At 36.9% G+C, this 14,642-nt stretch overlaps 1 protein-coding gene across 2 annotated transcripts in view; it reads left to right on the forward strand.

The window, feature by feature from the left end:
- LOC139969552 (dynein axonemal heavy chain 1-like) overlaps positions 1–14,642 on the forward strand; it is a 65,668-nt gene that overhangs the window by 32,395 nt on the left and 18,631 nt on the right. For both annotated transcript variants that reach the window (XM_071974674.1, XM_071974755.1), the window contains 21 exons: positions 411–584; positions 1,227–1,373; positions 1,956–2,221; positions 3,050–3,246; positions 4,036–4,171; positions 4,483–4,691; positions 5,210–5,381; positions 5,739–5,930; positions 6,319–6,438; positions 6,784–6,960; positions 7,451–7,642; positions 8,135–8,302; positions 8,782–8,973; positions 9,808–9,939; positions 10,214–10,459; positions 10,746–10,895; positions 11,294–11,454; positions 11,909–12,134; positions 12,663–13,010; positions 13,197–13,313; positions 13,972–14,054. In XM_071974674.1, coding sequence (XP_071830775.1) covers positions 411–584; positions 1,227–1,373; positions 1,956–2,221; positions 3,050–3,246; positions 4,036–4,171; positions 4,483–4,691; positions 5,210–5,381; positions 5,739–5,930; positions 6,319–6,438; positions 6,784–6,960; positions 7,451–7,642; positions 8,135–8,302; positions 8,782–8,973; positions 9,808–9,939; positions 10,214–10,459; positions 10,746–10,895; positions 11,294–11,454; positions 11,909–12,134; positions 12,663–13,010; positions 13,197–13,313; positions 13,972–14,054 — 3,805 coding nt within the window. The remainder of the gene's footprint in view (positions 1–410; positions 585–1,226; positions 1,374–1,955; positions 2,222–3,049; positions 3,247–4,035; positions 4,172–4,482; positions 4,692–5,209; positions 5,382–5,738; positions 5,931–6,318; positions 6,439–6,783; positions 6,961–7,450; positions 7,643–8,134; positions 8,303–8,781; positions 8,974–9,807; positions 9,940–10,213; positions 10,460–10,745; positions 10,896–11,293; positions 11,455–11,908; positions 12,135–12,662; positions 13,011–13,196; positions 13,314–13,971; positions 14,055–14,642) is intronic.

The raw sequence follows: 14,642 nt of genomic DNA on the forward strand, positions 1-14,642 counted from the left end.
TGTTTTATTCCTTCCATATCTTAATTTATTGCTCTGTTTTATGCCTTTTAAAATTCTGGTAAGTATCTTAACCCTGTTCTCATTAGATGTGTCATATATGAATAGAAAGGCTATGTGACATAATGAAACTGTTCAAGTTTTAAGAGTATAGATTGGGCATTGCCTTTCTAAAACTTTATCAAATTGAATTTGTAAACTATACCTTGTTGAATTTATAAATCATTACATTTTTCAATTTTTTTTCTCATGTTGAAATGAGTAGTATACATGAAGTTAATGCTATTTTAATAATTTTATGAAATGAAATGAACCTGTTAGTAATGAAAGTTACATTCATTAATCTCATGATTGACATATTTGTAAAACGTAACTATTGGTTAATATTTTTTCCTTCCTCTTGTTTTTAACAGGGGCTTTCAGAGAATTGGTGGACATCAATTTTGTGTGTGCAATGGGACCTCCTGGTGGTGGTCGTAACCCAATCACAGGCCGACTGAAGAGACACTTCAACACTCTCTCTTTCTGTGAAATGGAACATTCCAGTAAATTCCGAATCTTTGCTACGATTCTGAACAGCTGGCTCGGTGAGTTTCGGGGATTGCAAGATAACTGCAATTCTGGAAAAAAGTTACTTTGTAAATATGCAACCTGAAGTTTTTATATTGGTGTATATAAGTTTTTGATATTTATAGGAAAGAAGTAAGAAAATTGTGACTGCTGGATTATCAGAAACTTAACAGCCTTAGGCTGCTCAGTATTTGCGAATAAAATGTTGTGAAACTCAATGATTGTCACAAAATGATGGATACCATGCCAAACCAAAATACCAGAAACCTGTTTAAAAAGTATGTTTTTTTTTAAAGTTTTGGTGATTTTAGATAGGATATCTAACAACTGTTGCATCACTTTGTGGTCACTTTAAGCTATTTGCTATAATGGGACTTTACAATATGAAACAAACAAGAAGTATCACATGATATACAGCAAGAGACTGCATCGGTCAGTCTGTGTCTCTATGGTAACAGTGTGAACACAAAAGACGCTACAAACAATATGCAAAGATAATCCAAAATTTGTCAAAGATGTCACAAAAGTGGCTTCTTTTGTTGTGGAAGCAGGGCAGGGTGAGGGAGGAGGGTGCATTTCAGCATAATATCTAACTCTTTACATAATTATTTGTATATCGATTGTTATGTTGTTTTATATTTCATATCTTTTCTCAATAGCTAGTTCAGCATTACCCAAGGAACATGGGGATGGAATAGTTAACGCCTCCATCGATGTCTACCAGACTATCACCACACAGCTGCTGCCCACACCAGCTAAGAGTCATTACACATTCAACCTCAGAGATTTATCCAAAATATTCCAAGGTATGTGTACATCAAAAATATCTCTCTCTCACAATACAAAATGAATTTTTGAGTGCTGCCATAAAATAAGCAACACTTTCTTCCAACCATGCAACTCTGGGAAAAAAACATGGAGGGTTGAAAAGGTACAGGGGTCAGGCTTGGAAGAAATAATTTCCAAGTTGCCAAAGAGGTGTTGGCAAGTCATCAGAACTATTCAAACTAGAGTTGCACCAGGGCAAAACTCTGAAACAATTTAATAAAATTATGACTATTTGGCATTCAATAAAATTACCTGAAGGGAAAACAATGTCTTAGAGGATTTATGAATTTGCATCCGTCAGTTACCAGATTTTTCATGCAAATACCAACAAGCACAAGTAGAATTTATCCTTGGTATGAGTTTGATAACGAGTACAGGGTTACGTGTACTCGGTCTTTCACTAGTTAATGTACTAGATATCCAAATGCCCCAAGTATGAGTACACACGAGTACAATCGGTGACCACGAGTACAGACAACCATGCAAGAGTACAAAATACTATATCACTATCTTCCTCATCTGCCCCCTTACCCGAGTTGTTTTTTCACTCCCCTCTTCAGGGATGCTGATGGCCAACGCTTCCAAACTGGAGAACCTCCCGAGTCTCCTGAGACTCTGGTACCACGAGAACTGCCGCGTCTTTCAGGATCGTCTTGTCAACAACGAAGACAGGGAATGGTTCGAGGAACTGATGAAGAAAAAAATATCGGAATCCTTCCAGACTGACTTTAAGGAGGTGACCCCGACCAAGCATCTCTTCTACGGTGACTTCGTGGGCGCCAACGTAGACAACAAGGTCTACGCCGAGATCAATGACCAGAAAAAGGTGGGGCCATATGGTTGATGAATGGATATCACTTTAAAACCCGCAAACTTGCAATTTGTATTCCTATTGTGTTTTTTTCATGATTAGTATGTAGATGTAATTCTGTAGATGTCATTTAATAACCTCATATTGCAGTCCGCAGGGGGAATAACTTTTGATATCCACTGTGACCTTTGACCTATGCTCTTGATATTATTTACACCCATCTTTGAATCGTGCAATGTTGCGATTGTATTCCGATTGTATTTTTCATGCTTGGTATGTAGATGTAGTTTTACATAGTTTAACAATTTGTGGAGTTTTTTAGTCTTCTCAGCCTTTCTCATATTGCAGTCCCCAGGGGGAAATAATTTTGATATCCACCATGACCTATGACCTATGCTCTTGATAAATGGATATCATTGGCACCCATCTTCGAACTGCACAACTTTGAGTTTGTATTCCTATTTTTTTATAAATTTTGACCTACGAGCAACCAGAACTCTATTGGTCTACTTTTATTTCTTGATTTAGCAGGGGTATGAAAATGGTTTAGCGGTCCAAGCATTGGGGTCCTTACCCTTTTCTAATTTATCATAGCAGGCAGGGATGAAGTATGTTGTAGATCCATTTCGACCTCTTTGGATCCTGTAGTCTTCCTCTATGAAGTATCTTATTTAGCTGCACTTGATGAGATCCGATGTGTAAATCCTTCTTGCATCATGAGCATTTATAGATGCAGCTAGCACAAAATATATTTTGGAGTATTTTAGGACTTCCGAGAAACATTAATACCTTCAACTTCTCTCCTAATATTCTTTCTTTCCCCTGTTTTTTTTTCTTTTGCAGATGATTAAAGTTATGGAGGAGAATCTTGAGGACTATAACCAGGTGAACACAGCTCAGATGAAACTCGTCCTCTTTATGGATGCCACCAAACATGTCTGCCGTATCTCTAGAATCATACGTCAGCCTCTCGGTAACGCCTTGCTCCTGGGAGTAGGAGGTAGTGGTAGGCAGAGTTTGACCAGACTAGCGGCTCACATGTGAGTAATACGTTTATTTGTTTGATCTATGTAGTTACAGAGCATGTCCCCTGATTTATTTAAATGTATATATATATATATAGATATGTATGTGTTTTATCTTTAGAGCTGTTTAATGTTATAAACTAATCTATATTGGGGATGGAATATTTTATTTGTGTTTGGGCCAGTGCATCGTATCTGACCTCTTCTGTTACAAATTGCTTTAAAGTGCAATATGGTTTAAGTTGATCTTATTTTTTGATGAGTTTGATGTTTTGAGCATTTTAATCCTTTAGTATACTTGACTATAACCCTAACTGTTACAACCAAGGGAGTAGGAATTTCGGGGTTTATTCATAAAAATGAATCGACTTGGAATTTAGGGGGATATACTTGCAAAAATAACCTTTATATGGACTGAAGGGTGAGAAATGCTTGAAACGACTAGGAGTTGTAGGGTTCTTTTGTAGTGGATATGAGAGTTGAAGAAGGGAGGTGGGGGAGGGTTATGTTTTTGGTTTATGAATGTGTTAACATACTGTTAAATGTCATCTTCTTTTTATGAGTTGATGTTCAATATCATCCAATCGGCAGTCTCCCCTTGAGAAGAATTCCAGTGACCTGAGTGTACCAGTAAGGACCTTCCTTAATTGTTGCCGTTAGCATCTATTATTACCAGCCTTACTCCTGGCTACATTGCTACACTGCTACTCTTTAACACTGCTGTCTGTATCCTCCAATACCTACCACTATGATACTGCAAATGACTTCCTGACATATTTCAATTATTCCATTTTGCGTTCTTAGGGCTGAATACGAATTGTTTCAGATTGAACTGGCCAAGAACTACGGCACCAACGAATGGAGGGAGGACCTCAAGACCATCATGCTCAAAGCCGGCCTAGAGAACAAAGCCATTGTCTTCCTATTCAGTGACACACAGGTTTGTCCTCCATTTAATTAGAGAAATATTGAGATTGAAAAGATGAGGCTTAAGTTGCCGTGGGTCTTGGGAAGGGGGGGGGGGATGTATGCTGCAGGCATAAATGGTCTCCAATATGAGATTTTGTGGGAGGTTGATAGAACGAGTGGAACACATATTACGACCAGGGTTGTATCCTTTTATAATATCCCATGATAAGCTGGAATCATGAACAGTTTTTATTAATCATTGGTACTTTCAAAAGTACATTTTAATCTGCTGACGTGAGTCTTAGGGTTAAATTCTACAACTATCAAATGATGTCTTTTCAGATTAAAAGCGAATCATTTCTGGAGGACATTAATAATATCTTGAATTCTGGAGACGTTCCTAACATCTACGCGTTCGATGAGTTGGATTCCATTTACAACGCTATGAAGCCGATTGTTCAAGATTCAGGAATGCAAGCTACGAAGGCCAACCTCTACTCGGCATATACCAAGAGAGTCAAGAGTAACATACACACTGTACTTTGTATGAGGTATGGATCATTCACTTACCATTGGAACATACCCTTATTTTATTTTATTTTATTTTATTTTATTTTATTTTATTTTATTTTATTTTATTTTATTTTATTTTATTTTATTTTATTTTATTTTATTTTATTTTATTTTATTTTATTTTATTTTATTTTATTTTATTTTATTTTATTTGTTTTTATTTGTTTTTATTTGTTTTTATTTTATTTTTTTATTTTTTCATTTTTTTTATTTTATGATTTATTTTATTTATTTATGGGTTTTTTTCTGTTTGTTAGTCACTGAACACCATTTCTGTGTAAGTTATTTTCATTTTCATAGATCAATGGACAATAATGGTGATTAGCAAGTTTTATTCTGCAAAACTATTTTAAACTCTTTTAATTCCATTCCAACTTCTTTCCTGACAGTTCGATGTTACTTTCTCCTTAATGAGACTGCCAAACAACATGTAATATAATAACAATTAATATAATAACAAGTATTAATATTCTTCCTCCCCACCACCTCCTTTTAGCCCAATAGGGGAGATTTTCCGAGCCCGCCTTCGTCAGTTCCCGTCTTTGGTCAACTGCTGTACTATCGATTGGTTCAGCGAGTGGCCGGACGAGGCTCTCATGTCCGTAGCCAAGAACTTCCTGAGTGATATTCCAGACCTGGACGAAGGAGATGAAGTGGTCGATGGTCTAGTAAGTCACCTTTCATGAATTGCTTACAAAATTATGAAATGATCTCCACTGGTAGCAGGACAGATTCAGTTTTTGGAAATAAGTTTGAAATGAAATGATTGGATGAAGTTGATGAGTCGTTTATTGTTTACAAAAGTTTGCAGTAATAATTTCTGTTTTTGATTAATTAAAAAATAAATAAAAAAGGGGCAGTTTTAGATTTGTTCATTTATACATTGAAACAAGGATTTGATAGCTGTCATTTGTTGATATGCATAAATATTTATGAAACCTGTTTTAGCATGTTTTAATAAGAAAAATGGTTAATTAGCATTTAATTAATGATTACAATTATGTTTATTTTGATCCTGATGTTAGGTCAGCATGTGTGTAGTAGTTCACCAGTCAGTGGCGGAGAAGTCCAAGATGTTTCTTGCTGAGCTCTCCCGTCATAACTATGTGACTCCGACCAGCTACCTGGAGCTCTTGGGAATCTTCGCTAAGTTATTGCAACTTAAGAAGATGGAACTGAAAACTGCTCGGAACCGTACCAAGCTAGGTTTAGACAAGGTAAACCTTTCAGGAATCATGTTTTTGCATCAGCTTATTAGCCACAGACCACCAGAAATATGGTATAATTATATCACTAGGAATAGTTTGTACATCTCCCATTTCATCATAAATGAAAGGGTCCATTTCATGACATTTGTAACACGGTTCAGTATTTTCTGTGCAATCTTAGAACCATTAAACTTAAACAGTTATCATCTCAGAGAAAATATTGTAGAGCATAACACACCAAGATAACAGTGCTATCTCCACCCCCCACCTGCCCTCCCCCTCCTCAAATTGTCACAAATCAACCTGCTTGGTACAAACACCAAGGATATAAGAAACACATTGGACCAGCTAATTTATATAATGAATGAGGATCTTAATTTCTTGGGTATCTTTCCAGCTCTTAGCAACGGCCACTGATGTAGCTAAGATGCAGGAGGAACTAGAGATGATGCAACCGATGTTGGAAGAGGCGTCCAAAGAAACGGTCCTCACCATGGAACAGATCCAGAAAGATACGGTACGACCATCTCAAGGATTATATTAACAAAATTAAAAAGATTTATAAGTTTATTGTCAAAGTGGAGATACTCTTTACTTCTTCCTATGGCTAGGTTCTGCTTGTATGCTAAATGGTTAACACTGTATGCATTCTATTTGTCCTATACCTTTGTACCGGACATGTATCCCACAGATGTGGGTGGCTAGGTTCTGCTTGTATGCTTAATGGTTAACACTGTATGCATTCTATTTGTCCTATACCTTTGTACCGGACATCCCACAGATGCATATGCTGGGGAGATATCCATGATAAAAGTGAAAAGTGTTGCTATTCTTTTCTTATTTTTTGGGCATTATTGTTTAGATTGTCGCCAACGAAACTAAGGAAGTGGTTCAAAAGGAAGAACAGCAGGCTGTAGCGAAGGCCAAAGAGACCCAGGAAATAGCAGATGATGCCCAGAGAGACCTGGATGAGGCCCTACCAGCACTGGACGCTGCTCTAGCGAGTCTGAAATCCTTAAACAGAAATGATGTAGTGGAGGTAAGATTACTTCCATGCTGGGTGATCTCAATCAAATCATGGAAACGGCGTGGAAAATTTGGCGTCAGAAATTTGGTTTAAAATTTTTTAAAGATTTTAATGTTGGTTATTAATCAAGAGGACAGTGCATTCTATGTATCAATGAAGATTTGTCGAGATAAATTTGGAGGTATTTGTTGAATAAATGGTCAATTAAGGTATCGCCATCAGTCATCTTGTATGGTTGCTAGGTTAAGTTGAGCCACGAATAAAAATGTAAAGAGATTTACCGGTTCTAGTTTTCAATGAACGTAACAAACACTAACAAGAAAATTGTATTTTATATGTAATTATTCAAACTTCGGTCCTCACTAAATGAAAAAAAAAAATCATAAACGTCCAAAGCTGTGAAGAGTTAACCGTAACATCGATGAACGAGCCTTTTACAATTTAGTATCATTTAATTTTGACATGGATGATGCAATCAATCCCACAATTCATTTTGCAACAGGTGCGTGCCATGCAGCGCCCTCCTAACGGTGTACGGATCACCGTGGAGGCGGTGTGTATCATGAAAGGAGTGAAAGCAAAGAAAGTGGCGGGAGATAAACCAGGGGTCAAAGTCGATGACTACTGGGAACCAGGAAAGGCCCTCCTTCAAGATCCAGGAAAATTCCTGGACAGTCTATTCACCTTTGACAAGGTCAGTTTTTTTGTATTGTATTTTTTTGTTTTTGAGAAAGGATGGGCTGCGGAGAGGGTTAAGCTGTCCAACAGCAGAACAATATATCCGAGTCAAATAAATTTCTTTGATATTATTATCTTGAAGGAAAGTTACTATCTTCTTCCGGTATTTATCCATCTCAATTTTTTCATGCATATTTCACCTATATCTTTCTCTTTTCTCAGCTGTTTCTATTGCCTTATATTTTATTTATATATTTCATTTTATTTTATTTTATATTGTGGTTTTTTGGGTTCTTTTGTTTTCTTAAAATATTTTTTAACTTTTTTATGCTTTCTTTATTTTTATGCTTTCTTAAAGTTTGTTTTGTTCCTTGCCTTTCTTCTCCTTTTCTTTGTTTTTTTTCATCCTAAGAAACCTTATAACATTATTGTAGTTGCTATGTTATAGCATTGCTTATCATGTCCATTTGTTTTTCTTGTAATTTTGAATGTTTTGTTCATTTTGCAGGATAATATTCCAGATTCCGTGATCACTAAGATCGAACCGTTTATCAATAACGATGAATTTACTCCAGCTGCCATCGCTAAGGCCTCTAAGGCATGTACCTCTATCTGCCAGTGGGTCAGAGCTATGCACAAGTACCACTTTGTGGCTAAAAATGTTGCTCCTAAAAGGGTGAGAACTTTACTTTTATTATCCAGCTCCACCTGTTTACTTGTCTATATTCTTTTAACTGCTGATCTAATCCTGTTTCTCGATGGGAAAACAGTTATACCAGGGATGCCTCCCTTCAAGCTGATAAAGATTACAAAATCCATTACCTTGTGTTTTTTTTTTTATGAAGCATATATAATTGTAATGCATTTCATTTAGGATCAGTTGGTTGCTTGTGTGAAAGGTATTTGGTGAAACTGTTAATGGAATAACTTTGGTTGCATGATGCCTCTGTTGATAGTCATATGTGTTCACAAGAGTGAAAGAAGAAAAAAGTTAACATTCTGATTGTTTCTCTCATTTATATTTGTTTGAAATGCCAATATATCGTCACTGCAGGAAAGTCTGCTGCTTGTAATGTGATTCTCAAATTAAGATTTTCTCTGAGAGAAACACCTTAGTGATCAATTTAAAGTATTTCCTCTTTTCCGTATTTTCAGGAAGCTTTACGGATGGCTCAACAAGATCTAGCAGAGACCCAGCGAATCCTTGACGAAGCTAAGGCCAGGCTGAGAGAAGTAGAAGATGGTATCGCTACTTTACAAGCCAAATACAACGACTGCGTCTCCAAGAAGGAAGAATTGGAGAACAAATGCGACCTTTGTAAGGCAAGACTTACTCGAGCTGACAAGGTACGTCTATAAAATAAATCAAGGAAAAATTGGGTATTGTAAATCTGGAATCAGACTATTTACTTCGCTCCTCACTTACCTGTCTCCTCACAACCTCAGCACTTTGTTCTATCGTGCCTAGAATGCCCTGGTAATCTTTTAACACTGTGCGCCCTCTATGACCGGCACCTCCGGTCATTGCCCTTCCTTCTCATTCTACCATTAATAGTCTGTCATCAGACTAGATAAGACATAAATTGTGAGATGTCTATCAAATATAAATGGAGATGTTTAAAGTCTTTAATCAGACTAGATAAGACTTGCATGAGCTGTCTATCAAATGTATGTAAATAAGTGTTGTTGTAAGTGTGAAATCAGACTAGGTACAACATACAAGAGCTGATAATGTAAGGCTATCAAAGGCGTGTGTCAGTCTGTAAATGTCATTTTTCACTCGTGCGAAAATCCTAATTTTTTTGTCTTTAATAGAAAAGGATTTAATTAACTGGTAACACGTGTCGTCCATCATTAGTATCATAGGTAACATTGATTCAAGCATTTATTGAAACAGATAAATTATTGGAAATGTGACAATGGTGCTATAGAAAGATGATAGCATTAATGGTAAGAACTGGCATTCGTAAATTACTTAAAGATACTGTATGAGTGACATGATCACTGCAAAGGAGTACAAAGCCCTCCATGTAAGACAGGAAACTTGATTCACTTTTTATGTTAATTCATATTAAGATATTTCTAATACCCCCCACAACCCCCTCCACCCCTCCTTGATCTACTCTCCTTCAACCACCCTTGAAACTGACTCATTTATCATCATCTTTAAAATTTCCTCAGTTAATTGGAGGTTTGGCAGATGAAAAGGACCGTTGGCAGGAATCAGTTGAAAGGCTCAATAGTGTCATGGGAGATATAGTAGGTGATGTTCTGGTATCGGCCAGCTACGTAGCCTACCTCGGAGCCTTTACCGTAAGTATATTACATGTTTTTAGACCATAATGTGACCCACAAATTGCTAGATGTGCCAAAATCCCCTTTTTGATGGTCTGCATATCCCATAAGTGCAAACGTGAGGGACAAAAAGTTTTGCAGGCCAGATTGAAGTCTTCCCTTGGTCAGATTGGCCCCGTAGGCTGTCAGTCAATCATGTTACAATTAATTGTAGTATATGTATGATAGGAGATACTGTGGTCAAAGCAACCATCAACTTTAATTATTGACAAAAACTTTTTCTTCCTTTCAGGGAGAATACAGAGCCTCGCTCTCCGAGGAGTGGATCAGTAAATTTGCTGAACACCACGTCCCCCACACCAACGATCCGCTCTTGGTCCCGTCGTTCGGCGACGCCGTCAAAATTAGAAGCTGGCAGATAGCTGGTCTTCCCAGGGATAATCTCTCAACGGAGAACGGCGTCATCGTCCAGTTTTCACAAAGATGGCCGCTCTTCATTGATCCCCAGGGCCAGGCAAACAAATGGATCAAAACACTGGTAAGATAGGTGAACATTTTGAAAGAAGCATACCCTTTATAATTTCCCCTTTGACTCGTTGCATCTTCAGAGTAATATCATCGCTTACATCCTGGGGAGAGGGGAAAGGGAGAGGGTGTTGGAGGCGTCTATTTGTGAAACCAAGGCCCCCCCACATACTCCGAGAGTGAATAACCAATCACACAGAATAACCAATCACACAGTGACAAACTTGATTTTAGGCCTGACTTTCTGTTTAACCATCAACAGACTTACAAGGCTGTTCTCTATTTTCTTCTTCGTACAGGAAAAAGACAACGGAATCGACGTTATGAAACTGACAGACAGAGATTTCCTTCGTAGTCTGGAAAATGCGGTCAGATTCGGTAAGCCTTGTCTGATGGAGAATGTCCGAGAAGAGCTGGACCCAGCTCTGGAACCAATTCTCCTGAGACAGGTGAGCAGTGGTATCAATACTTCTGGATCTGTCTTTGCAGAAACATCCTTATAATTGACGTTTTTAACAAGCTTACTTAAAATGGTCGATGAAAACAGATGTTTCCTAAACTTTTAGAAAAAGATGACACTATGGTTCATCCTTCAAGTACTCATTTCTGAGATGTTTTTCAATTTAACAGTGCAGATTTAATTTATATTAATTGTGGTACAACTGTGCAGTCCTACACATGGTTCTGCACTCTGGTGCCGATGCCAATGAGGTAACACAGTGTATCTGCAAATTGAAACCACTTTCAGATGTCCTAATCAATAACATTTGAAATTTATACATTCTACATTATACATATTTAATCATATATTTTTTTGCAATCTTCATTTTTTCCTTGTAAAAAACAGACCTTCAAATCTCAAGGAAGTACAGTGATTCGTCTCGGTGATGCAGTCATTCCGTACCATGACGACTTCAAGTTTTACATCACCACCAAGCTACCTAACCCTCACTACACCCCTGAGGTGTCTACTAAAGTCACGCTGGTCAACTTTACTCTATCTCCGAGGTCAGTGGATGTAATAAGTGGATTTTTGTAGTCGAGAATAACTTAAGATTAAGAAAATACTAAATACTTAATTCCAAACTATAACATTTTAGCACCTACATACAAACAGAGAAGGAAAAAAAAAATGTAATTTATATTTTTAAATGATTCTTATTTGTAATATAGTTTTAGAGTAAGAATGAGTAAGTACTCATGCCAAATGTATTGTTTGATAAACAAAACATGATTTTCTGTAGTCAATATTAGCATGAATTGCATAAATCCTTACATACATTAATACTGAATCATAGACTGTATGTCATACCCGATTTCATCCGTTTGTTTTATTTGGTTGCGTTCAGCTAAGATACTTTGCAAAGGAGAGTTATACACCCAGTAAAAGTTTTAAAAAAATTCAACTTAATCCCTCGCCGATATCTTTTTAACACGATTAAATTTTGGTTTAATTTTCTAGCGGTCTGGAAGATCAGCTTCTCGCTCGAGTGGTGGCAGAGGAAAGGCCTGACCTGGAGGAAGCTAAGAACCAGCTGATTGTGAGTAATGCCAAGATGAAGCAAGAACTCAAGGAGATTGAAGATAAAATCCTGGAGAGGCTGAGCTCTTCCGAAGGCAACCCAGTCGATGACGTGGATCTCATCAGCACACTGGAGGCCTCCAAGATCAAGGCCCAAGAAATTAAGGTGAATTATAATATTCTCTTTATCTCTGTAGAATACATAATTCATCTCGTTGATAAACAATTGTGGTAGTAAATTTTTATCTTTGAAGATTCTTGTTTGCACTTTCATTAAAACATATTTTTATCTATCTTTCGTCATATTTTCTCTATTTTCTCTCCTTATAAAGTGAGCATTTTCAAGGTTCTGTGCTTTCCTAAAGGGGAAAAAACAAATCTGTTCACCGCTCTCGAACTATTTATATAATTTTATGAGTAATATCAAAATGATTCATTTCAAGCAGAGATCCGATTACATTTGCTCTGCAAACTGGGCAAATCGCTACACAATGTAAAGTTGTGTGGCAGTTACAGTATTCTATGAACAGCTAAAGTCATAAATCTCTTAAGCTGCCAAGCAAAAATTGAACAAAAAGTTTTAAAGCCTGCCTTTCACTTGTTTTGACTGAGGTCACTTTCATTTTCATCTGTCCTGAAATTCAAGTTTTTCATGAAATGTTCACAAGTGTTTCCTCATCCCGTTTTCTCTTAGGCCAAAGTGATCGTTGCAGAACAGACAGAGCGAGAGATTGATGAGACCAGATCTCAATACATCCCGGTAGCTGTCCGGACCCAGCTGCTATTCTTCTGTACCACTGACCTGGCCAACGTTGACCCCATGTACCAGTATTCCCTGGAGTGGTTCGTTGGACTCTTCCTGGCCGGAATCGCAAACTCTGAGAGAGCGGACAACGTAGCTCAACGTATCATCAACATCAACGAGTACTTCACCTTCAGCCTGTACAGCAATGTCTGTCGCAGTCTGTTTGAGGTCCACAAGCTCATGTTTGCCTTTCTTCTCTGTGCTAGGATCTTGATGAATGACAACAAGATCAACATGGTGAGAATTTTAGTCCAATGTATTAATTTGTCTCAAGATGGTTAGGGGTTGTTAGCTAATCAACATTTTTAATCATTTATATATGGTATGGTTTAAGTAATCAACTAATCAACCTTGCCAAACTGAATACACCTGTCAGCATTCCTTGTTTTCGTTTCCATCGCTATGACTTATATTCTTCTTCAGGATGAGTGGCGGTTTCTTCTCGCTGGTGGTACGTCCATCCCAGAAGAGTTAGATAACCCTGCCTCCGAGTGGCTCTCAGAAAGAGCTTGGAAGGAGATACTCTCCACTGCAGCACTGGTAAGAGAAGAGACCTTCACCACAATAATACATCGTAGGATTTTACTGTAGTATTGTGTTTGATAGAGGATTGAGTCTTACAATATCTTTATGTTTCACAAAAGAAAACCCTATCGGCTACAGTAGCAATTGACGATTATAAGTCCTGTACTCTTCCAGTTAACCTGTCTAGTCCTATCTAGTCTTACCTTTTTTGTTACTAAGGGGTAAGGGAGAGGGTTGGGGGGGGGGAGGTTAAGGGTTGACAAGTCAGAAGCCATGGTCTCTTATACACTAATCTGTCAGTATCTTAGAAATATATCTCTTTCCTATATTGAATGTACAGGGTCATTTATTAAACTGTTTCTTCATATTTCCCTGTTTACTGGCCCACCTATTTTAATATTTGTTTTAATTTTCAGAACTCATTTACACCATCATTTCTAAGATAGAATGACCTCCTTAGAGTATTTCTCTGTTATTGATGCACATATGTGATTTATTTATTTCATATTTTCCTTTATTTTTTAGCTTTACCTTCACTCTATCCATTCAATAAAACTGAACCATTTCATTCTTAGATATAATTTGACTCTAAAAAACACCTCTTTTCGTCCAGTTGTCAAGTTTAATCACGATGACATGATATCTTATCCTGACTTTTTTTTGTCCCCCTTAGCCGAAGTTTTCAGAGTTTGCCAAGGACTTTTCGAACCATTTAGAAGGTTACAAGAGGATCTTTGACAGCATAGAACCTCATCGGTGAGTTTTTCATAGAGGAAGTGAGTTTGGAACAAGCAGGGAAGTTTATCCTCAAATCTTTGAAATAAAAAGTTATGAATGAAAAATGACAAGTAGGTGGTTTTGTAAATTTTAGTATAAAAGTTGAAACAAGAGACAGACATACTCAAGTTATAACCATAAGCTGTATTCTTGCATTCCAAGTACCTACCTCTCTGTAATTTCAGAAACAATTTTAGATGTCTTATTATATATTAAAATCCGCATCTAATAATAATAATAATTTTTTTTTTTTTTTTTTTTTTTTTTTTTTTTAAGCCTCTGAAGAAGATCCTGCTAGGATCAAAACGTCAGGCCAACTTACTTTTGCACAATAATAATAATAATGATATACTTTTATATAGCGTCACTCACGCACCAATTTACAGTAAAACAAACATAAGAAAAGAACAACGTTAAGCAGTAAAAACACCACAAAAATACAATAAAAGGTCCAAAGGTCTCAAAAATACACTAAAAAGTATTGCAAAGAATCACAAGTAAAAACAAACAGAACAGATTGCATGTTGGTTAATTTTTTGTTAATTGATTGTCTTTAATTAATTCTTG

This window comes from Apostichopus japonicus, chromosome 1, assembly GCF_037975245.1.
Source record: "Apostichopus japonicus isolate 1M-3 chromosome 1, ASM3797524v1, whole genome shotgun sequence".
Classification (NCBI taxonomy): Eukaryota; Metazoa; Echinodermata; class Holothuroidea; order Aspidochirotida; family Stichopodidae; genus Apostichopus; species Apostichopus japonicus.